This window comes from Tachysurus fulvidraco, chromosome 2, assembly GCF_022655615.1.
Source record: "Tachysurus fulvidraco isolate hzauxx_2018 chromosome 2, HZAU_PFXX_2.0, whole genome shotgun sequence".
Classification (NCBI taxonomy): domain Eukaryota; kingdom Metazoa; phylum Chordata; class Actinopteri; order Siluriformes; family Bagridae; genus Tachysurus; species Tachysurus fulvidraco.
This window is the reverse complement of record NC_062519.1, coordinates 13,335,964-13,362,533: the sequence shown is the minus strand read 5'-3', so window position 1 is coordinate 13,362,533 and position 26,570 is coordinate 13,335,964. Positions and strand designations below refer to the sequence as shown.

Sequence of the window (26,570 nt, the reverse complement as noted above, 5' to 3'; positions counted from 1 at the left end):
CAGGAAATATCAACATGCTAAGAAGGTAGGGTGGTGGCAGGCAACAACTGTTACACCATGTTAAAGGTGTGTGTGTGTGTGTGTGTGTGTCTGTATATAAATGTACCAAGGGTTTGGGTCACGAGTAGTTCGGCTATAGTTTAAAAAAAACAAAAACCTAATCCATGCGTATACAAAACAAAGACAAGACAGATCATTCTTTCAGACACATGCTTTAGGGTGGCTGTATTCTGATTGCATTCTTGAATTCTTACTGCAATTTCAGCATCAGTCTCGAATGGGAAAAACAATCTTTATTTGCTGTGATACAATTTGATCAAAACAACAGACACATTCTCAAGGTTAAAAAAGGGTCATTAGAAAGGCTTGTTAGAAATGATAAGTGTTGAGTGCACTGGTTATTGGATGGGCTCCAGGAAATTGTTTGGGGTTGGTTGACTGTAAAGTCAGTGAGAAGGCTTCTTCTGTGCCAGCAGGAAGTTCTTTGCATGCTATATAAAAACCTACACTTGCTGCTCTTTATTCAGGTTTATGCAATCAAAGATAATGAGAAAGTCAATATTTCTGCCTTAATAACATTTTGCAAAGAGCAAAAAAGAAAACAGTAACACAAAATAAGTACATTAGATTACAACACGAACATATAAAGTTTGTGAGATTGTTTGCCATAACCCATCCTTTTATTACCCTCTAAATATAAGACACTGTCCAGTCCTAGAATCTTCAGAATTGGCTGTTACTCTGTCTTTATATTATTGATTATATTTCATGTGATACATTCTAACTGTCAAAGACTGTGCCATTCCAAAACCTTCATATGAGTTGGTATGGTAAAGCCATTCTTTTGTTAATGTGGAGGTTTGCTTCAGGTCGCTATCATACATGAATGCCCTCCTCATCTTAAGTGTTCTAGAAGAACCCTTTGGGTTTTGTGCTAAAATTCTTAAGATTGTTGTCAGATGTAGGCAGTAACCGGTATTCCCAGAAATTGTTAGAATTCTTTTAATGTTGCTTGCTTGTCCTGTCCAGCTTTCTTCTGGTCTTCTCATCAATTTAAAGAGGGATGTGCTGTTCTTCGTCAGGTCACTGAAGCACCAGATTTTCTACAATTTTTTTATTGTTATTTTACAGATTCCCAAGGTTTTTTTTGTTTGTTTTTTTTTTTTAAACGGGGGTGTGCAGACATGTTATATCATGGGAGAGATGGATGTCTGAAAACTGGTTCAATTAAATAAAGAGTTATTTTCAAATGCTGTGTGTGATTTGCCATGCAGGAGGTCATTTGTAAGCTGTAATGATGCCATTTTAGCTTGTACATTCTACTTGCAAATGAAAGCATAAAATACCACCAAAAAATTCCGATGAGCAAGTTACCTTACAAGTCGTGACCATCACACAAACGCAGCAACACTGTGCACCACCAGGAATAACGTCATGTGTTTTTGCTGCTCCTAACAACCATCTGGTTAAGACATGCCAAATAATTTTTCACTGCAATATTATTGTGCTTAATTTTGCCTTTGCCTTCCCAGACAAATTTATCTTTTGTAAACAGGATTTAGTGATCTGCTTTTCAATTAAGCATGTGTTCCCCAAATCATTCAGTGACAGGGAAATAAAACTAAGCAGCACACACTCCAGGCTTGGGATGATTGTTGACTGTAAACAGATAATTCAGAAACCACCATCAGCAGGTAGTTTTATTTCTTCATTTCCTGTTATCTTTAGTAACAAGTAAAACTGCCATAGTCACAAAGCACAATACTCATTACTTTATCGTTGAAAATGAGCGAGAAAGTGTAGAGCAAGTAAATGTTCTAAACAATGATCTAGGATAACAGTGATATGTACCACCAGTGCACATTTATGTAAAACAGCAGCCTTATGAAATTCCAAGGAACAGTTTTGACCCCAGGCAAAGACAAATAAACAAGCATGATCACAAGATCCCACTAGAAATAACCTCATCTCAATACAGAAGCACAACTTAAAAGCAGTAATAGATATACAACCAGCATTTTCAGAGGTCACATTAATTTATGATATATGATATTGATATATGATATGATATTATTATAATTGTGTAGCATTAATTATGCTGTCTTTAAGACCAAAATATTGGGGAAATGCCGATTTAATTTGTGGAACTGCATCATTAATCTATAGATCAAAAGAATAATGAGAATCTATCCATATCTTCATCTACCAGCTCATATAAACTGCTTGGGTGTGTGTATAGATAAGGTATTCTGTAAAAGTATGTGCAATCTGATGTGACCTAAGGTTGCAGCAATGAATGTGAACCATGTTTGTTATTTTTTCACTTGCTTCCTTCATTATTAAAATGAGTGTTATGCGGATGTGAAGAGAGCAGATTACTAGCTGTGTAATACTGCAGGGATTCACTGTGAGGCAATTCAATCATTATGGATGTACCAATTAAATGCATTATGACTTGCAAAGCATCTCTTTGCCTGTAGAATCAAATATATTTTATTGTCTGAATTGTCTGTGAAAGATGACATTACATGATTTGCAAACTCTACCAATTACCCAGCTAATCATTTCCAACTATGCAAATAAATATCACTCGAGTAATTTGTCTACATTTGCATGCTGTGGTGCTTTATCAGCAGACAATAACACTCCTGAAAAACCTGACTGTAAAATTGTGCCAAAAATAATCAATATTTATCCATAAAGGAGCCAAGACTATTACATTTTACCAGGTTTTTTATCCCACATTTCCATCACTATAAAATTAACCAATTAACCCATATATCATCAAAAATGAGACACAGTGTGACAGCTGAAGATGGAACAGTGTCTGCCGCAGCACCACACTTTTAGATAAATAACACACACACGGCAGCTTAATCCCATGCTTAATCAGATAAACAAATCAGATGATGTACACTGGATGAACTGATGCCAACCTTAGACACTATCAGAGAAAATGGTATTTATGTTCTGTTGCTAATTCTTTAGTATACACTCAGAGTTAATATCTAAATTCTCTAGAAAAACAGAAGAAAGTGCATTTGTTTGAAGAAGGTACGGCTTTGAACATACCAACTGTAGTAAGTAATCAAGGAAAAAGAAAGGGACGGGCATTCACAAAACCTGCCACCCAGACACTTCATACCTGTACCAATGATGCCCAAGTTTAGCATATGAAGGTACTTCTCCTGTTTTTTGCCGATGGCTTCGGTGCACACAAGAGCTTTGTTTTCAACCAAAAGGCTTCTGAGACTTTAAAAATGCTTTTGCAAGTATAAACAAAGTGCCACATGCACAAACACGATTAGTCACTTCCACAGTGAACGTTAACGGGAAAGAGAAAAAATGGTCTATAAATGTGTAATCTGCCCTGATTAAAAATGTGTTCAGCAACTAACTAAAAACGTTGCTTGTGAAAGTAGACTGCTTTATTTAAAGCATTTACCAAAAACATTTACCAAATACCTCTTCCCTTTGGTCCTAATAAAAGCAGGGCAGAAAGTGGGGGTAAAACACCAAGTTAAGTAGGACAACTTTTTTAAATAATTAAAAAATACGGGCTTGATATTCATTTTAAAATTATTGGAAGAAAACAATTAATATAACTAAACAAATAAAACCAAAGAAATGTCTTTTTTTAAATGATCTATTGAAATTAAAATGTAATTAAAAAAAAATCTAAATTCTTATGGGAAAAAAGACACCCCCCCCCATTTATTTGTACGTAATATTGATAAAATTTACCTATTGGTGTATTACATCAAGTGCAAACTATTAGAACATTGTTACAGAGCATCTTGAAGAAGGCTCGTCTTATTTAAACATATATTTATATATTTATGTTTATGCTCGGTAAAGCTGCTTTGAGACGATGTCTGTTGTAAACTTGAATTGAAACTTGAATTTATTTTGGTTTTCTCTTAATTGTTGAAGTAAGTGGTATCATCATGATGAGATCCAAAGAGCCCTCAGAAGATTAGTGATGCTTATGAGTTGGTAAGGAATATAAAAAGTTCTGAAAAGAATTTGTAATCAGCCATTCCACTGTCCGAAAAATCATTTACAAGAGGAGAACATTTAAAACAACTGGCAACATGGCCAGGTCAGGACATGCAAGTAAATTCACCAGAACAACAGACTGCAAGATGCTTAAAGAAGTCTCTAAAATATCATCACAGGACCTACAGCATTGCATGGATGCAGTTGATGTCAAAGAGTCAAAGATCTACTATCAGAAAGAGACCGCATAACTTTAATCATCATGGAAACTATGCAAGCAGGAAACTTGAGGGCATAGAATCATAGAATCCTCTATGAATTCTCATTGTATCAGAAGGTGCCTGTGGAACATCTGTCAAAAAAAAAATTAAGCTGAAATGGAACTAGACCATGCAACATGACAAAAACACTCCAGTAAAGCCACCAAGGACTGGCTGAAAAGAAGAAGAAAAAAAAGAGATTTAAATCCTAAAAACACCACACAGCTGAAAGACTTCTGCATTGTGGTGGAATCTTTCTTCCGGTTCATGTCTCATTGAGGTTATTTCAGCCAAAGAGGGAAATACTAGCTACTAGTTAATACTAGCTACCTTTTCCCTCTGCTGAAATACTTTTTTTGTTGATTGAGTTTAATAAGTGAAAAGTGATTATATTGTTGTTGTTTTCAATCAACTACATCACTTTCATCTATAGGTACAAATTAAACAAGATCAGAACTTGACATGTAGACAAATTACTTAATATTTAATGGGGTGCCCGTTTTTCACACATGACTGTATGTAGCTAAGCATCACAGATGTATATGGTTCTTCTCTAAACCATTGACACACAGTTTATTATAGACTGAAGTATTACAATTTCTTGTCAATGAAAGTAAGTGGCCTAGACCTGGCCTATGCATGGCAACATCCACATGCAAGTCCATAAAATGTTGCCATGTTTTTCCAAGGTTGCAGTTGCAGATGATGTGTGGCCAACACAGCATGCTGACGTGCACCGACTGAACACTTTTGAGTGGAACTAGGATGCACCCCAGGCCTTCTCACCAAACACCTCCTGAACTCCCTAATGCTCTGGCGGCTAAATGCGTCCCACAACCATATTCAAATGTATTGGAAAGCCTTCTCTGATAAGTGGAGGTTATTATGACAGCAAAAGGAGGAATAAATTTGGAATGGGATCTAAAGAACCACTCTGAATAAAGCTTCAACTTTTTTAAACTTAAGTAACTAGGTTAACTCAAAGAAAAGATCAGAATAGATTTCCTTAACCGTCAATGTAGTTTCAGGTCAGTCATAATTCACTTTTTCCATCTAATATATTGACTGAAGGTGCACATTAGAATGGACAGGGGAAACCTCCCTTCCTCTGTTCAGTGATCATTCACGTTCTCTACGAAGAGGCGCCACTGTCTCCATCTCCCCTTTATCCGTCTAGTCTAATCTCTCTCACTTACACACACGTAAGACATACAGCGTTCTTGTGCAGCTAAAAAGGGCCAGGCCAAAAGATGACGATGAATGCTATCTGGTGCCAGATCTGACATCGGAGAGGAGAAGCGTCAATACAGCAAAACAAACTCACGCAAGTCATTGACATCAAAGTCCCTGTTAACACAATGTTCAAGCCATCTCTTTCACACCACCAGACAAGCCATTCCAACTGATTTGCTGAATGTTGGCATTTTGCCTTATTGACTGGCAGAGAAACTCTGACAAGGGACTCGTGTTTTTTAAGCAATACACCAGAAATCACTTGGCTGCCGACACAACATTTCACTCAGAAGCGAGGGTGTGAATGAACGCCTCTGCTTTTTTCACTCTACTTCTGACGGATAGTGGGAGGAGGCAGGCTGCAGGAGTGTGAGAGTTCTGACCTTTGAGACAAATAAACACAACTATTTTGTCCGTCCTATCGTCTAACCTTTACTTGTGCCAAAACGCCCACAGCGCTTTGTACAGTAAGATGCCATTATTTTATGAGTAAGCCAGAATGAAGTGGTTCTGCTCTGAGACGCTCTCCAAAGACAGAAAAGGTAAATGACCAGTAGCTCGGGTGTAGTGGATTTCTGATGATCATCTTCCTAACTAATGTAAAAGTGCCCTTTAGACTACACAGCAATTATGTAAATAAACATTTAAGAGTCAGCATACAGATTTATTTTCCAATTGCAAATCTGCGTGACATTAAAACAAACGAACGTCTTTCTGGTGGCTCTAAACGATCCCAGGTTCTCCTTGTCTACTTCCTTAGACATCATGAAAAATCAAATGATCAACTATAGAATAAAACGGATCAAGACAATAACATTTTTAAAAGGGCTCGCCAAACGTGTCCAAATCGAAGGCGAGTGATAAGCCGAGGTAAAAATAAACAAACAAACAAACATACGTTTCTTAAACGAGATTTGAAACAATATTAGAATTAGTTTCTCTTCTCGATACCATGGGTACCTAAACCGGTTGAGGTGGAGTGTTTTAGCTGTTTAGCACTTGGCTAATGCCCTCACCTTCAGCGCGTACTTCTCCCCGTTCTTCTTCTGAACGATTTCCAACACCTTCCCATTGATACCCAAGCCTAAGACCTGGTTGGTGACCTTGTAGTCGTCGGTTATAGCGTTTTTCTTTATCTGAAGCGTGGGTTTGGGGTGAAACTGTAGGTGCTGTAACGCTTGCTGCTGCTGCTGCTGCTGCTGTTGTTGCTGGTTAGGAAACACCAGCTGATTCTGTGAGTTGGACAACATCGTGCCCGGGACCCAGGAGAGGACACCACCGCTCCTTTTACCCTCTTCTTCGCTTTCACAGCACAATTTTCTCTGTTGTGTATTCCTAAACTTAGTGACCTACTTTTACTAAACTTTAAAATAATTTACAGTTAAAAAAAATAAAAATAAAAACCTGGGAAACTGCTTCGGCTAGTTTCGGCAACTTTGATGCTAGCTCGAAGGTAGCTTGTCAGCTAGCTGGCCAGCTAATATCCATTCCGCCAATTCTAACCGAGGAAAGCGCTCCGAACGGTGTGTTTTTAACCGGTTAATAGTATAACGCTCCAACGAGTCGTAAAAATACTGAGCAAGTACTTTAAAATACTTAAATTGTTTTTTAAAAAATGGCGACCGCTAGCTAGCCGGCTAGCTCTTCAGCTCGCGCTCAGCCCCTCCGTTACTTTGAGCCAGTGTCTCGCGGCTCTCCCTCGACACTTTTTTTTCGTGACGTCACGTTTCTAGCTGGAACGCTCCGGTTCTTAAAGGAAACGCCATGACACAAAAAAAATTTGTCTGACTTTCACCAGGTATTACGCAATAGACTAATCCCATTTTCATGAAGAATAAATAGCCTATTATAGAGAGCCGGTTAAACAGATTAGAAAGTCTTTTCTCCCATATCACAATAGTGAAATCATACCTCAATACATTTATTTGTTACTTTTCAATAATATTTGTATCAGCTCCCATTGTATTCCGTGTCATGAAGATTTCGGGCCTCCACTGAGATGAGGCAGACTCTGTGAGGATCCTGAAGCAGACACTGTGAGGATCCTGAGGCAGACACTATGAGGATCCTGAGGCAGACACTATGAGGATCCTGAAGCAGACTCTGTGAGGATCCTGAGGCAGACACTATGAGGATCCTGAATCAGACTCTGTGAGGATCCTGAGGCAGACACTATGAGGATCCTGAGGCAGACACTGTGAGGATCCTGAGGCAGACACTGTGAGGATCCTGAGGCAGAATCTGTGAGGATCCTGAGGCAGACTCTGTGAGGATCCTGAGGCAGACTCTGTCATAGAGTCTGACTCAGGATCCTCACAGACTCTGCCTAGAGACTATGAGGATCCTGAGGCAGAGTCTGTGAGGATCCTGAGGCAGAGTCTGTAAGGATCCTGAGGCAGACTCTGTAAGGATTCTGAGGCAGACTCTGTAAGGATCCTGAGGCTGACTCGATGAGGATCCTTAGGCAGAGGATCCTGAGGCTGACACTTTGAGGATCCTGAAGCTAACTCTCTGAAATCAATGTGAACAGATGCAATCAGTCTCTCACTATCACAACTTAAGTGGTCATATTGAATACACAGCTATGACAATAATAAATATATGCCAACAAAGTGTGACTGAGAGCACAAAAAAATAAGCTTTTGGAGGAACTTGTGAGATATTTTATTAACTTATTATTAAATTAACAGATCCAGAACTTAGTAATTCTAACTTGCAAAAGATCTTCCATGAACATCATAACATCAGTGGATGTATGCCAGTGTATCAGTGAATATCAGCGGACCAGAAGTAGTAGTGTGCTGTATTGGAGCATGTCAGGCCTGCTTTCTTTTATAAGTGTACTTATTATCACTCCGTGCAGCACTGAGAAGCTGTTTGTCTTTCAAACAGCTACAGTAAAACTCTGAACAGGACTGCTCAAAGTTAAAAGTGATCAAGAGCTCACTCCTGATGAGCTCCACAGAGCACCTGTTCCATATGGATTTTCTGTCACTCTGACTCTGTCAAAAGAACCGGCGAGGCGGCGACCCGCCCTCCTCTGACTCTGATTGGCCGTGTTTCACGGCCCGTAACCCTAAAACAAACCAATCAAACCAACGATGGCAACGAGTATTACCCAATCAGGGGCAGAATAGGACGCGTCTCCACACAATGTGGGTGGGGTGATTTGCATGGGATGCTGTATAATGTGGACCTATTTAAAATACGGGACAAATCCCGTATGGCAACCCTAACTCTGCTATACTAAAGAGGAGATAGCAACTCCATGTGGTCTTTGAGGACAACAATATCTTCATCAATACAACATTTATCAGACTGTATATTTACAATCACACCCTCCAGTGTCACCCATATGAGGGTGGGTTCCCCTTTGAGTCTGGTTCCTCTCACGGTTTCTTCCATTCAAGGGAGTTTTTCCTCACCACAGCCACCTGAGTCACCTCAGATTTGCTCATTGGGGATAAAAATACAAACACATTTAAATATAAGTCTAATATTAATCTTGAATTTTGTAATTTTATTAATCTTTCTATTATCATTATATTAACCTTTTGTTTTATGTTTATGTTCTGTAAAGTTGCGCTGAGACAATGTCAATTGTAAAAAGCGCCTTTAATCGTGAAGCTAAATGCACATTGTTTGGGACACTACTCCTTTGCAATCCACATGAACTAAACATCAGGAGAAGAGGCTGCATGGAGTGGCCAGTGCCACAGCAGAGTGAAGCAATGATGAAACTGGAAATGAAATTTGGGCATGGAAGCCTTTATTCGCATATCCCAACTAAGGAGTTTGGGGTCGGAGCCTATACATAATTATTTTGTTTTTGAAATAAACTTATTATTATTATTATTATTATTATTATTATTATTATTATTATTATTATTATTAAATAACATATTATTCTTTATTTATTTTATTTTTTTATTACATTGCTACCTGAAAGGTTGGTGGTTCTATTCACTCCTCCACCCTTTGTACGAGATTTGCAATTACTAAAAACACTCTGTATTAAAATTTTTGTTTTGCAAATGTGCTCATATGCCAATTAATTAACCTATAATAAAATGTGCCAATAAGCAAATGTGTCAACTTTGTATTTTTTCCTTGAATGAGGATGATGATACAAAAAATATATAATATGCTGATAAACAGCCATGTTTCCAATGTTTTGCATTTGTGTACATATCCAAACCATTACAATTATCTCCACAGTGCCTGGCCTAAAATAATTTTGTCCCGTTAGTGATTATAACAAATCCATGAATCATCCCACAGTGTTTTCCTCCTGAATCAGACAAATGACTGTATTTTTGTTAACTAGTTTTAGCCATTTATAAACATTTCCTCCGCGCCGATAGAGGTCGCTGCAACGATGACATGGACTTTTCATGAATTATTAGACATTTAGACTGAATTATTAGACATTTTTCCCAGTAAAAATGTAAAACAAAAAATAAATTAAAAAAAAATGCAACAAATAATAGCAGTGCCACAAAGAGGAAAATAATACCAAGAGTAACAATATAAAATGTGAAAATATACAATAAAAAGTGTATAAAAATAGAATAAATTTACATAGTGCAATGTAAAATAAAGTATTGTGTCAGTGAAGTTAAGAAAAGCACACATAAAATTATAAATGTTTTTTTTTTTAAAAATCAGTGATAGATGTATAAAGCCAGAGAAAGGAAAGCTGTACTTAATTCGTGAATTATTCGACTTTCTTGAGTTTAAAATGATATTAGACAACGTCTTTATTCAGAAAATGTTTCCCCTGGAAGATTTTTAGAATTTCTGTCACAGATTGTTATCATTGAATGTTGATCATTTGAATTTGAATGTTATCATTACTGTTGTTACTCATATATGTATAGTTTTGTAAATGTATTGAAATGTATTATTATTATTATTATTATTATTATTATTATTATTATTATTATTATTATAGATTTTATGTATGTAATGATCTTGTCATAAATATAGCCATTGCTGCCGATATGGCATTAAACCATAAACTAATTAATTACTTAAATAAATCTATACGTAATAAATACGTCAGCTAACTTTTTTAAGTTTTGTTATGAATGCTTTTATTAAATATACATTTTATCTCACGATAATGATAAAAAGCCATAGTGTAGAGAGAGAGAGAGAGAGAGAGAGAGAGAGAGAGAGAGAGAGAGAGAGAGAGAGAGAGAGAGAGAAATGTTCTCAGAATGAAGTATCCTTTACAGCCTCTGAGGCATACAGCAGTATTAACTTAGATTAGGGCTGATGCAAAACCCATGACACATACAGGCAGATGGGAGATGTGGGCTTGTTGTGCCTCACACATGCTTTGTGAGATAATTTCATAAATAGTGGAATGTATTAATTTATTTCTGTATTTATGAATTTATTAAACGGTTTATCTTCGACAAGTGAACAGTGGATCTTGAGCCTATCACAGCAACACTAGGTGCAAGACAGGACATTTTCACATGAATATTCACACCCTGGAACAATATAGAGGCATAAATTCTGCACTACATGGAGGATTACCACAAAAACCAAATGAAACCAGAATATTCTCTGTGCTAACAGTAACCTGAGCTCAGGACTGAACCCAGGGTGGACATACAGTCATATTTTTGTTAGGAGGCAAGAATCACACTACATTTGTACTACTATTATGTCTCATTACCATACATTTATATATTGTTGATTCAATCATACAGGTGTACAAACTTTTTCAATTATTTGTGTTAGTGTTATTATCTCACACACAACAACTCAATATCTCAGTCTTGCCCTTTGCGATTAGCAACAAGGCCCTAATAAGAGTCCAGGTTTCAAACTATAGTTGTGTTTTTGATCTTGTATTATTATACAGCATTGTTTGCACAGACATTCAGCCAATCAAAACTAATCCTTTCCTGGAATTTGGAGTGTAATCTGATCACTTCTATTGTCTCCTGACATGTCTCAGTGTTGTGTTTGACCCATGTCCAACTCCACTTTGGGACCTTTTCAAAAGCTGTTTTTATGTGGGTGTGCTGCAGAAATGGGAAAAGAGAGACAGATTTTTTAAAATTCACAGCAGACCCTGAGTCTCTACACAGAGCACCAGATGACATTTAGTTAGTGCATCCAGGATGTGCAGAAAATCTTTTAACCTCACGATGGCGCCATCTTTAAACATAACCTTCTCTATGCTCCTCAATTTATATACAGCCATAGTTTAACATATGCAACATGTTACAAAAGAGACACAAACATATATAGAGAGAGTAGAGAGAGAGAGAGAGAGAGAGAGAGAGAGAGAGAGAGAGAGAGAGAGAGAGAGAATGTATATTGTCTCACCTTTAATGTAAACATGAGAAAATTTCTAATCTAACATCCGAATTAACATGAATGCAATAAAGTAAAGTAAATCTATTCTTCCCACTTTGTATGTTCTTACTATGTTCTTTCAGCATAGTAACATAGCTGAGTAAATTAAGTTCACATAATGCCTTTAGTAAGACTTGATTTTAAAACGCTTGATTCAATTTAAAACGTTTGGCTTTTCCGTTTGACATCTAAGATTATAGAGGGATAAATATGATCCCAGCTTTTGTTTTGAGATCCACCTTTTAAACCCCAGATATCAGCTGAATAGACTCATCACCCAGCAAGGTGGTGCTAAATCCCAAACAGACACACTGTTGTTATAAAGTACTTTCCACTGTGTACCCCCATGTTGACAAGATATGACTGTTATTCTAGCAATTATGTAACCAAACCTCTCAGGCTTTACTAAGCGCACAGTAATGCTCTTATACACAGACACTGCCTTTTCTTTTCCTCTTATTACACACTTAGATATTACGCTTCAGCTCCAAATGTACTGTGACACAATGTACTACACAAATGTTTTCCTACCTATGTTTTAATATTGACACATGAATACCTGTTGTTGTTTTTTCATGAGCTAAGACAAAGAACAGTAAGAACACAGTGTTCTGAACAGACTTGCAATTCCCTGTCCGAGGCTCCATTAGTGTCTGGACTGGGAATGCCTTTGGTGGGGAAGGAGAAAAGGACGGAAAGTTATTACTCATATTTAAATGTTTTATATTTTCTATATGTAACATAAAATGATTGATACATTGGTAATCCAGTGTGTAATTCAGTGTGTTAAAACAAATACAAAAAAAAATCATGCAACCCAAAAACATACAAACCCCAGTGTCTTCATATCTGGAAAAGCGCAGACATTGCAGACTCCATCCAAATGTCCTAAAGAAACATCACTGCATAGAAAACATCACCAAATCAACAATAGCTCACATTTCATACCATAGAAAAAATAACGTATTAGAATGAGTGCATCACTATAAACATGGGGTTTGAATTGTACTTGTGGTGGGAAAGCAAAACCCAACGGACTAACATTAAATAACATGTTACGTAACAATGTTGTCCAGATAAAACAGATTTCTGCTCAAACTGATAAATTATAATGAGTACAGCTAAAAAGAAAGCCACAGTAAGCTCACGGACGATCTGCTGACGATCCGTTGTGATGGATGATCTCTATGAGCAGCACGTACAGTAAACAGGTGACCTTGGAACAATGAGTGGACAGTTTACTCATTTTTAACTTGCATACATTTTGGTAGTTTTTTAAACTTACTTACTATTTTTAAAGAAACCGAGCAAAGGAGAAAATGCACCATTTTAACAATTTAAGTCCCCAGTTTTGGATCAAAACACAGTTCTACAGGTCTGAAAACACCCTCAAGTAGGCATTAATCAGTTATTTATCTGAAACGAGTGAATACTGTGATCAATGTGAAAGTCTTATACTGTGCAATACATTTATAGCATCATTAGTAACTGCCTGTTCTGGGTAGCTTATCTTAAATGAGGCTACATAATTCTTCTTTCTATATTTTGGGAATCAAAAAGAATTAAAGTCTAAATATCATAGGGCAAACATTATACCTGACTGGAACATGATTTTTAAAAAAAACACTCCCACACACATCTCTAACTGAGATCAATTATAAACTCGAGCTGAGGTTGTGTGAAACTGTCTAAGTCAGAACTGAAAGACCATGCTGACGGTGCTCGTATTTTTATCTCTCGGATTTTCCCAGCGTTTCCTAGTGTTTCTAGGGGCATAGTGGTAGGTTTCATATTTTAAAAACACTTCATGTTTAGCTCTTGCCCACTTTGGGTTTAAATCCAAATCCAATTACAGATGGGTTTTTGTTGCACTAAACAAAAGCAGATACAAACAGCTTCATTACATTATGCCCCTAGTCTAAACAAAGCGCTTGTCCCAAGTCAACATCTCTAGTCTACCTCATGGTACCTACTTAATTTGAAATTTTCCCAAAGTATTTCCAAAACTCTAACATAAGCTAATTTTTATGTACAACCAGGATATGAAGCTCTTAGGAAGCTTCAAGATGTGCCATGTCTTGACCTTCCCCATGTCAACTGTCTGCACACTCACATTACAGTAGAATTAATGAAGACAGAAAGTGGATCATGTTGCCTTTTTGTCACAAGAGGAAGTTTTTTCTTTTCACTTTTCATTAATTTTACATTTTATCAGATGATGTTTCTGTTCTACAGTCTATCGATACTCCAGTATTTTACTTTATACTTGGAATAAGTGTGCGAGACCAAAATGGTTATAAAAAATCGATACAGGATACAACAAAATAAATGACAACTGTACAGATTTCAAAATTTTTCCCATTGCCGGAGGTTGCGGATACCCTTTATACACACGTTCTAACAGATTTGACCATTTTAATGCCATTTACTGCCACAACTGTATATAAACCATTTCATAAAATATTAACATGCTTGTTTTTCATTTCTTTTTTATTGTTGTATTTTTCAGATGTGATCACTTCAGCATGTGTGAGGAATCCTTCACTGCCAATTTGAGATGTTCTCTAGCCAAGTTCACGTTATCTATTTAAAGTAAAAGTCCATCAAGGCTCGCTCGCGATCCAACATTCACGCTTGGCAGAGATTTCTATATCGAGCTGAGGATTTGATTTCATGTGTTGTCTAAGCTGGGAGCTGACTTGCTTGTGTGGACAGATCATTGTGAACCCACTGCACCCTTTCTAGATTGCCAATTAGTTCTGAATGATAGCGACAGTGGTGGAAAGGCTACAAATCACACTGATGTGAACCAAAATGCTGATATTGTAGTAATTTGTTTGTCTATTTGTAGATAATTTGTCTATAGCTTCTATTATAGACTTAGCTTTTTACAGACAATTTCCCAGCTACCAGCTAATTGTAAATTAGCTACCAATCAGAGAATTTAAGGCTAAAACATGCTTGCAGGAGAATGCTAACTACACTTCCCAATACACAAATCAAGAGTAGTGTAACGCTTACCTCAGTTCCCCCATTACACATCCACAAAATTCCACAAGGAATTAGCAAAGCAGCTAAACCACAATGCAGTAATCATCACACACTACACCTAGTGTAGAAGGTCTAGGTAGGTCTTCTAGGTATGTCTGTGCCCAGGGAGTAGGTCAAATGCAAGAGCAGTTTGTAACAGGATTCAATTCAATTCAATTAATTTCAATTCAATTCAAAATTATTTGTACAGCGCTTTAATCTATGGACATTATCTCAAAGCATCTTTACAGAAAATAAACATAGTACAAAATTTTAATATTGTATGACATTAATCTTTGTATAAAAGTTCAGAATTAAAATTAGATAGATAGATAGATAGATAGATAGATAGATAGATAGATAGATAGATAGATAGATAGATAGATAGATAGATAGATAGATAGATAGATAGATAGATAGATAGATGTTTAGGCAATGTTTTTACAGACAGGCTGTAACATTGATTTTGTTGGTGCTTCAGACTTATCAGAGTCTCCAGGTATTTCCACTTCTACCCTAGTTCTACCAACCAGACTCTGAAAGGAGAGTTATTGCAGCCCTCTGAGCACAGACACAGGTTCAACATGTTCCAATTTCTTTGGAGACTAAGGAATCTGAGGGCAGTGATATCACGCACAAACACAGAAAGAAGGCTGAAGCATCAAAGCTAAATTTTACACATTAATTGGAAATAAATATTCCAAAGCACCATGTACGAACCATGTGCATGATACAGAATAAAATAGAGCGGATATGGTTTTCTTACAAGCCTGTGTTAGATGTTTGCTGTGTTTATTGTTTATGATGTTTATTTCGGTTCTGTGAATCAGACAACCAGCTCGCTGTAGTCAGTTCATTAATCTCACTTGTGTTTGCCAAAGGCTTTGAGGACAGTACGATGTTGAGGAAAGTCTATCACTCAACCACGGGCCATTTTATTTTAATATGAATCGAAGAAGATCCTTTAAAAGCACTTGTGCTTACTTCAGGAGAGCACGAATGTACACAGTGCTGCAGAAATAGCCTTAATATGTCACATACTCAAGAGACAGAATGAATCCATAGCCATGCAGCAACAGTCTAAAAGTCATTTAGTCACAAACAGATGTTATAAATATATAAATAAGGAATAAAGAACAAACAGCTCATAAAAAGTAATTCATCATCTCTTAAACCACAGAGTTCTGCTGTGGTCATGTGATTATAGACAGAAAAGAGACAGTCAATGTCCTGTGACTGAAATGATCCCCTGGTATTGAAGAAGACATTGTGAATTCTCTGTACTGGTCATTTTATCACTGCCAAAGGGGTGGCCAAACTTAGGCCAAAGAAGGAGAAGACAAAGAAATGAGGGAGACTGGAAATGATCCCCTCGGAAGAGGACATAACCTTCCCTAGAACAAATAAAGAACACCTCAGCAAACAGAGCCTTATACTTTCTGTTCACTCGATTACTGAAAGAGTGATGCAGCATGTCTTTGTCATGTCATTAGAAATCATTAAATGATGAGTAAATTATTATAAATGTGTACAAATAAGCAAGGTCTACTGGTGATACATAATCATGAGACACTTGGGTTATAAGACTTATGACAGTAAGTAACAAAGTGTTATTAAGCCCTAGCCATAATACCGACCTTCTCTGACCTTGTATGAAGCAAGAATATAGCCAGAACAACTATATATACATTATTACTATATCCCTGAACTGGAGGAAATGTATGTTGCACAATGGTTTTGTCCAGAGCAGAGCAGGAAGGTAAGTAGGAGACTGTTAGTTCTGGCCTTCCATGTTTCACTGTCACACTGTCTTCCTCCATCTCAATTGTTCCGATAAACAGTGAGGATCTTTATGATGATTATTTGTATAGCCTATTTTTTGTGCCAAGTTAGATCCCACTTGAGTGGAAGAACTGCCCTACTTTAACCCCCAGCAGGTCATGACAGAAGCAAAACATCATGCAATACCTAAAATTCCCCACTTGCTATATACGACTGATTTTTGGGAATCAAGTGGTCTTTGGGATGTGTTCCAAGTAATAGGCACAATATCCACCAATCTCCATTCCCCTCACTGTAACCCAATACTCTGGACAGACACCAACCAGTCGAGGCAAAACAGAGATTCACGTAAACAAGATCAGACTTGTGTCTGGTCACTTAGCAATTACAGACTGCTTTCTATCATCGAGTTCAAATCATAAAAAACGCTGACCTCGATGAGATGAGGCATGAGTGCATTCATCTTTCACCCTAGCAAGGCATTTAAATGGATTGGTCTGGGGACTAACATGGCATTTAAGTACTATGATATTTACAGACAAGCCCATCACTGTATGTCTGACATTTTACTAACAAAAGAAACTCTGTAAATAGCGGTGCAAACCTGCTGGAACCGTATCCCGTCTGCGTTGGTAGTGATCTCTCAGCACTGACACACTGCAGACTCAGACACCTGCTGTCGTCTTTCCCTTCCCCCTACTCACACACCCCATGTCTGACCAGGTGCAGAAAAAAGAAGAAACACAAGCCACTCACTCAATCTCAGACCTGGCACCTGTGTTAAATCCAGCGAGTACCATGGTTGAAAGAGTCACTTTGTGAGAAAGATTAACCCACAAAGCATATTCCATTCTCATATGGTGCAAAGGGGCAGGCTGCAATAGATTTGAGTGATTGAAGAATGGTGATCTAAAATAAGCTTTTTCTTGTGTTCAATAATGGGTCGGTGTGGCTAGGTAAGGTTAGAAGTGGTCCTAGGTTAGGATAAATCTTTAATATCAAAGCAAATCATATTTTATTTGTCAGATACACTTACATACAGAGTACGACATGCAGTGAAATGTTTTTTTGCATCTGTCCGGTATTCAGACATAAGGAATGCAATTTGGGATAAAAAAAAATAACCAAAAGGAGGTAGATAAATAAAAAAGTATAAACTATATATTTTAAAAAACTATATCAAATATGAAAATATAAGTGAAAAATAATGTATATACATGCCAAGAGCTAAACCCTGTATGGGTCCTCCCATACAGTATTCTGGTATATCAAGAAATTATGCTGAAGCTTGCCAAATCATTTGGAACACCACCACCTCCTTAAACGGATGACACCATTACACGTTATCTGTAATCATTCTGTCTATTCAACCAAGAAAACAGACCCATTAATGCCTCAGACTTAAGCTCATGCCTTGTCCATGACCATGTTCAGACATTTGACCCAAAGGCCAACTGGCCCGTTCCCTTCATTCCACAGTCTGGGATGAGTGAGGACACTGAGAATGAAGGCTAATCCCTCTTCATATTTTCCCAGAGGATAGAACGTATAAATAAACCTCCAATCCTACAATATCCGCATCAACGGCAGCTCTCGTGTTTGTTCACGTTTCCAGTGCAAGTTTCAGTGGTTAACAGGATTAAACGAATAACCTCCCTTAAGGCTTATTGGCCAATTAGAGTTCAACAGAAATAACGTGTGCAGATGTCACCCAAGCTTTCCACAGCAAGGAAGGGACATGCAGACATCGCCCTTGAAACCAAAACGCAGTCAGTTACTTTCTGAAATCAGACAATTACCTGAAGCCGACCTTCCTGTCCAGGAAAATGCTGCATTTCTAATGTGTCTGTCTATTTTAATGTGTACAATATCTTAAACAATGAGAAACTGTATGTTGTTTATGCTGTAAATACAGTACAGACCAAAAGTTTGGACACACCTTCCAAAAGTTTGGACACACCACCTTTTCAACAGGACAATGACCCCAAACACACCTCCAGGCTGTGTAAGGGCTATTTGACCATGAAGGAGAGTGATGGGGTGCTGCGCCAGATGACCTGGTCTCCACAGTCACCAGACCTGAACCCAATCGAGATGGTTTGGGGTGAGCTGGACCGCAGAGTGAAGGCAAAATGGCCAACAAGTGCTAAGCATCTCTGGGAACTCCTTCAAGACTGTTGGAAGACCATTTCAGGTGACTACCTCTTGAAGCTCATCAAGAGAATGCCAAGAGTGTGCAAAGCAGTAATCAAAGCAAAAGGTGGCTACTTTGAAGAACCTAGAATATGACATATTTTCAGTGGTTTCACACTTTTTTGTTATGTACGTATATAATTCCACATGTGTTAATTCATAGTTTTGATGCCTTCAGTGTGAATCTACAATTTTCATAGTCATAGTATTTGACCCAATGTTGAACACGAGTGGAACCAAATCCAGCAAGAAATTCTAACATTGAACAGCACCAATTTGGCAAAACACTACATCACATACCCAACAATGTAACTGCATCTTTTCCATGTGAATGAACTCAAACTCAAACAAGGGATAGTTGATAAAGGAAATATTGTGTGGAATGACACACACACAAAAGACATGCTCAACCATGTTTGCTGCTAACAAGCTGTTACTGTAGAGCAAGACCCCAACCCCAGGGTTGAGACAAAAACAGTCTGGAGAGCATTTAATTGGATGAATTCAGGTGTAGTACCTAATCACCAAAAAAAATTATAGTATTCAGAAAAAAGATGACGTATTAAAATTAAATCTCAATATTTCCAAAACTATCCTTTGATGCTTCTCTGTCATTGTCCATAACACTAAGGAAAATATACAAAAAGCTCTGAAACTCCTAGTTTGATATCAACAGCTCTTCAAACTGATGGCTAGAGCTTATTAGAGCCCTTATTATCCAGGGTTGAAAATATGTTTTTTACTGATATCCAGCTTAGTTATTTATAGTGAAAGAATCTTGTCACAAAATTGGTCTGTTCATTTTATGAGTCAGGGTTTTCACTGATTGTCAGGTTATCTGCTGTACACCTTTAAACTATAGAAATTCAAAGTTGTTTAAATGGATCAGAAATACAGTTTGCATTCTTACATGAAATGTATGAAAAGTTTACATCCCTCTCATCATATCTATCCTAGGCAAGTTCTTGATACAAATCAGGTCATCAAATATGTGTCAGGTTTTTTTAATTGATTCTGGGAAGGTTTCCCAGGTTTTATTCATTTATACTGTTTAACTTTGCAGTATATTTCTAATGTACAATATACTTTGCAATATTTATTTCAATAAAGCCTGATTTTGATTTATTGACGTGTAGAATGGCACTTGGGTGCCTGACATTTGATTTTGTGCTAATCTTCTTTCAAATGGCGTTTAATCTTTGATCTCTGGCATTTATTCCAGTATCTGCGAGTGTTACGCCAATCACACAGGATGTTGGAGTTTCCTAAAATGCACACAATCACACTATCCTAGTTCCCATTTGCACTTACCTAGGACTTGTTTTTTGTAAGGCAACCATCAGACTAGTTCCGGATTAGCATACAGAGGAAACCTCTCCCAGCTTATGTCATGTGCAGATGGATTTTGGACTCTTTAGGGCCTTGCTGTGACATGGAAAAGTACTCAGTGGTCAGTGAGGGACAAGAACAAAGCTTGGATAGGGCTCTGTGAAGGCCATCAGCTGTTGGGGAGGAGATCTGGATCTCTCTCTGGCCCACCTGTCCTCCTGCATAATACACACATACGAAAACACACGGGAGCAAACATGAACATATGCCCAACACATGCTCACAAACAATTGTTGTTCTAACACTCGTATAGGTTTGGCTTTGGTGTAAATTTAACATGAATATAATTGGCTTCTTTTGTCCAACTCACCACCTTTTTTTTAAACAACATAACAGTTTATATCCTATTGTCACACTGCAATTCTAATTCTAACTAACACCTAGTCACCTGATAGAAAGTAATTTATTACGAAGTTCTTCTGAAAACATTGATTTGTTCCATTGATCTCAAACTTACAAATCTTAAACCTAGCGGCCAAATCATGGCATATTTGGCATAATATAACGTCTGGCTAGAATTGTGTTTGAATTGCGAAGCATTGCATTCACAACATGTTGTGCTGTTATAAAAAAAATTATTTACAATGGGTCGTGCAATTACATAGAGATAGTCAACTATGATGTGTTGAAGTATTATGTGAAGCAGAGCTACAGTTGCCTCCCAAATAATGATTATTTTCCTAGAAAAGCATGTATTTTACATGAAAGCAAGTTGCAAATGTTTACAAATTATTATAAATATACTAATACCCATGTTCTCTGTATATATTTGAGGTTTGGATCCATTTAAGGTTGTTCCAAATGTCTGAGAAACAAGTTATCACTTGTCATAGCACATCATATGACAGTTGGTCTCTGTAGAAAAACAAAAATGTACTTTTGTAAGTAGAAACCAAACACCATGAAGTCGTTCATAAATAGATTAACCTGACACTAGAGGCTTCTTCTATGAATTTCAAAATAAATCAGCACATCAACAATTATACATTATTCCTAAATAACATGTTTATGAAATCCTTGAATCAAATTCAAGAATTTAAATGGTATAATTGCAAAATAATGTATAGCCAGTTATATCTGCTAGGTAGCAGGGGCAGTTCTGACTAATCTTTGCTAGTTCTTTCTCAGTCTTTGCTAGCCAGGCCTAATATTGTCAACATCTTCCAAAATGAATGTCTTGATTTTTTTTTTTTTTGTCAGCCCTCAAAGCAAAATGGTTCTGAAAAGGCATAAATAACACATTCGTCTGTGTATGAACGCAGCCAGCTAAGTTTTTCAGTGAAGGCTAGTACAGTACTAGCAGAGACAGGCTAGTTAGCTAAGAGCAAATGGTTCAGAAAGTTTCAGCTGTACAATTAGGTATGAAAGAGAAGTAGAACTTTTCTAGTAGTACTTTTAATTATACAGATTTCCTCATAAAATTAAACCAGCCATTCTTGTTAGAGCTGTTATACTGATCCTAGTCATGTCAATATGATTAATAGTTTTATTTATTATGCCACCTGTGCTAATTGCATCATGTGGTTCTGTGGATAAATAAGGTGATGTTCCTACAAGTAGGAGCATGCTGGAACTTAATAAAATCTCATTCAGTGACCGTCAATAGGCGCTGCTATATATTTTACCAATATCAAGGTCTCAGTCTCAGCTGACTAAAAATGCCTAGCTAGCATGCATTACTTGGGGAAAATCCCTTGGAAAAGCTAGAGCTTGTTCTTCCCAGTGCTGACAGCAGCTAAACGACAAAAAGTTAATGTTTATGTTTCCATGATGCTCAAGGAGGTGCCTCTTTCCTCCCCACATCATTCTCACAAGAGATCACACTTGTGTGTACTGTATCTGTGAAAGTGTGTGTGTGTGTGTGTGTGTGTGTGTGTGTGTGTGTGTGTGTGTGTGTGTGTGTGTGTGTGTGTGTATGTGTGAGAAAAAGATATTCTCTTTATCACCTGCACACTTCCTGTCACCTGCAAGCTTGCCCAAGATGTCTTCTGCTTGTCGCAAACGAAATCTGAAATCTGATCCTTTCCGAGAATAAACTGTTTACCTAGCAACAGCGATGCCCTGGTAACAAGCATCTGATGCTGTAAAATCCCAGAGACAGGGTCCACAGAGACATGTGACCAAACCCTGATATGTACCTTTTGTTTGGATGATTATTCAACAGCCAATTTGTTGGAGTTATAACTGGACTGAAAAACACTGTTTCTCACTTCGAATATGAAACATGAACAAAAACGAATTGTAGGATCTGCTACAGCATAGATGAGTGGTTTAGAAACCAGATCTAGAGCTTTGCAATCTGCAGCGTATGTGATTACCACATCAAGAAATTTCCAGACATGTTCCTTTTCTGAGGAAACAAAACAAAACTAATCTTTCTAGTTTGCTCAAAATTAGAAACTGCTGTGTTTTAAGAAATAAACCCCCATCAATAAATGTCTAAAATACACAAAAGATTTTATACTGCAAATTTATCCAACTACAATCGTTCCACTGTTACAGTCGTATATGAAGACAGAAGTTAGAACAAAGATTACTCAATCGGTTCTCATGCAGGTTTCTTTAATTTTCCTACAGTACAAAGTAAATCCAGTAAATGAATTTTCAATCAATTTGTTTTGCAGTATTTCCCCTGTACAGGAACTCAATGACTGTTTTAATCACACAATTGATAGATACAGCTTAGGTTGGGGAGGGAAACGAAATAATTGCAGTATTGATTAAAGGTGGCTTCTACACAACAATTATCTGATTACAGGTTTTCAAGCATGAATGCATTGATTTTTTAACCACACGCCTCGAATCCTGTATAATACCTCTTGATGATTTAGCCAGATTTTCTTATTGGTCAGGTGAATTGAATAAAATATTATTGTATTGTAACCTTATTTCTACTATAATGTTAATTTTAAATGCTGGAGTGGCAGACAGGACTCCTGTCCTTTAGAATGTACTGGGTATTGTTTACAGTTTTTTACAATGGCTATGACAGTTTTGTCAACACATTTAACAAGTTTCCTAAACTCTTAACACGGTTAGCACAACATCCGTCGTTGTAGGCTATACAATTAACACATTTCTTGTTGCTTTGATACAAAATGCATACAGGTAACACAAATTTAAAATGCTTGAACTTCTTTTACACACAAGCTCAACCAAGACCAAAACAATGTAATTTTGCAGTCAAATATTCAAATGCTTTCACACAGTAGGTCAGAACAGATAACATCATTCTCTAAACATAACTGAACAGCAAATATATTCCCTGTATTTTATTCCATTGCTAATGAGAAACAGCTTATTGCAGTTATGCAAATATATAAATCACAGCTGATTCCCATCAAGGAACCACACTCAGTTGTCGAGGTTTTTTTTAATCGCATGGTCATATGTTCTAAAAGAGGACTCTTTGGGCTGATCTTGTGTGGAAAAGGAACAATATAGAGCATGAGAGAGAGAGAGAGACAGAGACAGAGACAGAGACAGAGAAAGATGCCTGCACGAGGGAGAGGACAACAAGTACCAGGACAAGGGAGCAGAGTGGGGCAAGGAAAAGGACAAGAGAGGAGTTAGAATGCATGGTGGTGCTCAAAGAATCACCAGAGCTAGGGTAACTGATCAAATAAGAGACCATGTCATAAACCACGGTCTATCATACAGAGAGGCTGGTGAACGAGTACAGCCAAATCTCAGCCGGGACACAGTGGCATCCATTGTATTTTCGTATTTTCAGAGTAACCAACAGGTAGGATATTGCTTCTCCTACAGCAAAGTGTAAATAGTTTTACTATGCACTGTATTACAATGACTGTATGCCTCTGGTCTCTAATATGTAACTGTATTTTGTCCCTCTAAGGATTCAACGTCTACCTCCCTCAGGGGGCAGAGGAAAACTCTTGAATGAAGAACAGGAACTTGCTATTGTCAACATGGTGATTGCTGACAATGAAATAAAACTGAAGGACATTCAGTCCAGAGTTGTACCTTGTCTTTGGGAATATTGCAGCAATCAGCATAACATCCATTTCTCAGACTCTAGCTTAACACAGAGTCCGAATGAAACTATACTATACTATACAAAGTTCCTTTTGAAAGGAACAGTGAGCGCACCAAAGAACTCCATCACCAATACGTACAGGTAAGGTTATGCAATTCCACTTTTCCCGTGCAGTCACAGCCTGATTTGACGCCCATCCAAGGATGATGTCCCATTTCCTTGCCCCTTACTCCCCTTTCCTCAACCCAATTGAGGTGTTTTTCTCAGCCTGGAGATGGAAGGTTTTTGACCATCGTCCACATGACCAAATGTCCCTCCTGGATGCAATGGATGCTACATGTTATGACATCACAGCTGAACACTGCCAGGGGTGGATAAGGCATGCCAAAAGATTCATCCCACGATGCCTTGCCAGAGAAGATATCAGGTGTGATGTGGATGAGAACATGTGGCCAAATGTAGAAGGGCAGATTGTTTTTTTTTTTTTTTATTATAATTCTGGTGCTTTTTCTGTATGTATATCTTGCAGTATTGTCCTTTTACAAATAAAGTCTTTACTGCAGCAATTCTGTGTCTGTATTTTTTTACATAAACTGTACATTTTATAAAGCTACTCTGAGATGGTCATTCATTTTTTGTATTGAATTTCTGCAGCAAAAAAGAAACAAAATGCATGCATTTACTAAACAAAACAAAAAATGTAGAGATGCTTCAAAGAAACTACAGTGCAAAACACAATCTATGGTCAATACAATATACTGTCTATTGTATAAGGGCAGACCTGACACATACAAGGGCAGACCTGACGCATATAAGGACAGACCTGACACATATAAGAACAGACCTGACACATATAAGGACAGACCCGACACATATAAGGACAGACCTGACACATATAAGGGCAGACCTGACACATATAAGGGCAGACCTGACACATATAAGGACAGACCTGACACATATAAGGACAGACCCGACACATATAAGGACAGACCTGACACATACAAGGGCAGACCTGACACATATAAGGACAGACCTGACACATATAAGGACAGACCCGACACATATAAGGACAGACCTGACACATATAAGGACAGACCCGACACATATAAGGGCAGACCTGACACATATAAGGGCAGACCTGACACATATAAGGGCAGACCAGACACATATAAGGGCAGACCTGACACATATAAGGGCAGACCTGACACATATAAGGACAGACCTGACACATATAAGGGCAGACCTGACACATATAAGGGCAGACCTGACACATATAAGGGCAGACCTGACACATATAAGGGCAGACCTGACACATATAAGGACAGACCCGACACATATAAGGACAGACCCGACACATATAAGGACAGACCCGACACATATAAGGGCAGACCTGACACATATAAGGGCAGACCAGACACATATAAGGGCAGACCTGACACATATAAGGGCAGACCTGACACATATAAGGACAGACCTGACACATATAAGGACAGACCCGACACATATAAGGACAGACCCGACACATATAAGGACAGACCCGACACATACAAGGGCAGACCTGACACATATAAGGACAGACCTGACACATATAAGGACAGACCTGACACATATAAGGGCAGACCCGACACATATAAGGGCAGACCCGACACATATAAGGGCAGACCTGACACATACAAGGGCAGACCCGACACATATAAGGACAGACCCGACACATATAAGGGCAGACCTGACACATATAAGGACAGACCTGACACATATAAGGACAGACCCGCCATATATAAGGGCAGACCTGACACATATAAGGACAGACCCGACACATATAAGGGCAGACCAGACACATATAAGGGCAGACCTGACACATATAAGGACAGACCTGACACATATAAGGACAGACCTGACACATATAAGGACAGACCCGACACATATAAGGACAGACCTGACACATATAAGGACAGACCCGACACATACAAGGGCAGACCTGACACATATAAGGACAGACCTGACACATATAAGGACAGACCTGACACATATAAGGGCAGACCCGACACATATAAGGACAGACCTGACACATACAAGGGCAGACCCGACACATATAAGGACAGACCCGACACATATAAGGGCAGACCTGACACATATAAGGACAGACCTGACACATATAAGGACAGACCCGCCATATATAAGGGCAGACCTGACACATATAAGGACAGACCCGCCATATATAAGGGCAGACCTGACACATATAAGGACAGACCTGACACATATAAGGACAGACCTGACACATATAAGGACAGACCTGACACATATAAGGA

The 26,570-nt window shown here is 38.0% G+C and overlaps 1 protein-coding gene and 1 long non-coding RNA gene across 3 annotated transcripts in view; both read right to left on the bottom strand.

Moving 5' to 3' along the window:
- Window positions 1–7,208, bottom strand: part of mapkapk2a (MAPK activated protein kinase 2a) — a 29,478-nt gene extending 22,270 nt beyond the window's left edge. Inside the window, exon 1 of the mRNA XM_027144355.2 lies at window positions 6,509–7,208. Within this exon, the coding sequence (XP_027000156.2) occupies window positions 6,509–6,742 (234 nt within the window). The 5' untranslated portion in view covers window positions 6,743–7,208. The remainder of the gene's footprint in view (window positions 1–6,508) is intronic.
- Window positions 7,209–10,782: 3,574 nt separating this feature from the next.
- Window positions 10,783–22,645, bottom strand: LOC113641575. Of its 2 annotated transcripts, XR_007138573.1 has the most exons (5): window positions 22,211–22,645; window positions 20,187–20,422; window positions 12,704–12,772; window positions 12,430–12,538; window positions 10,783–11,533 (listed from the first exon to the last, which is right to left on the bottom strand). It is a non-coding gene; the product is annotated as an uncharacterized LOC113641575 (long non-coding RNA). The 2 variants fall into 2 exon arrangements; XR_007138572.1 differs by having other exon boundaries at window positions 10,783–12,538.
- Between the last annotated feature and the right edge of the window lie 3,925 nt (window positions 22,646–26,570).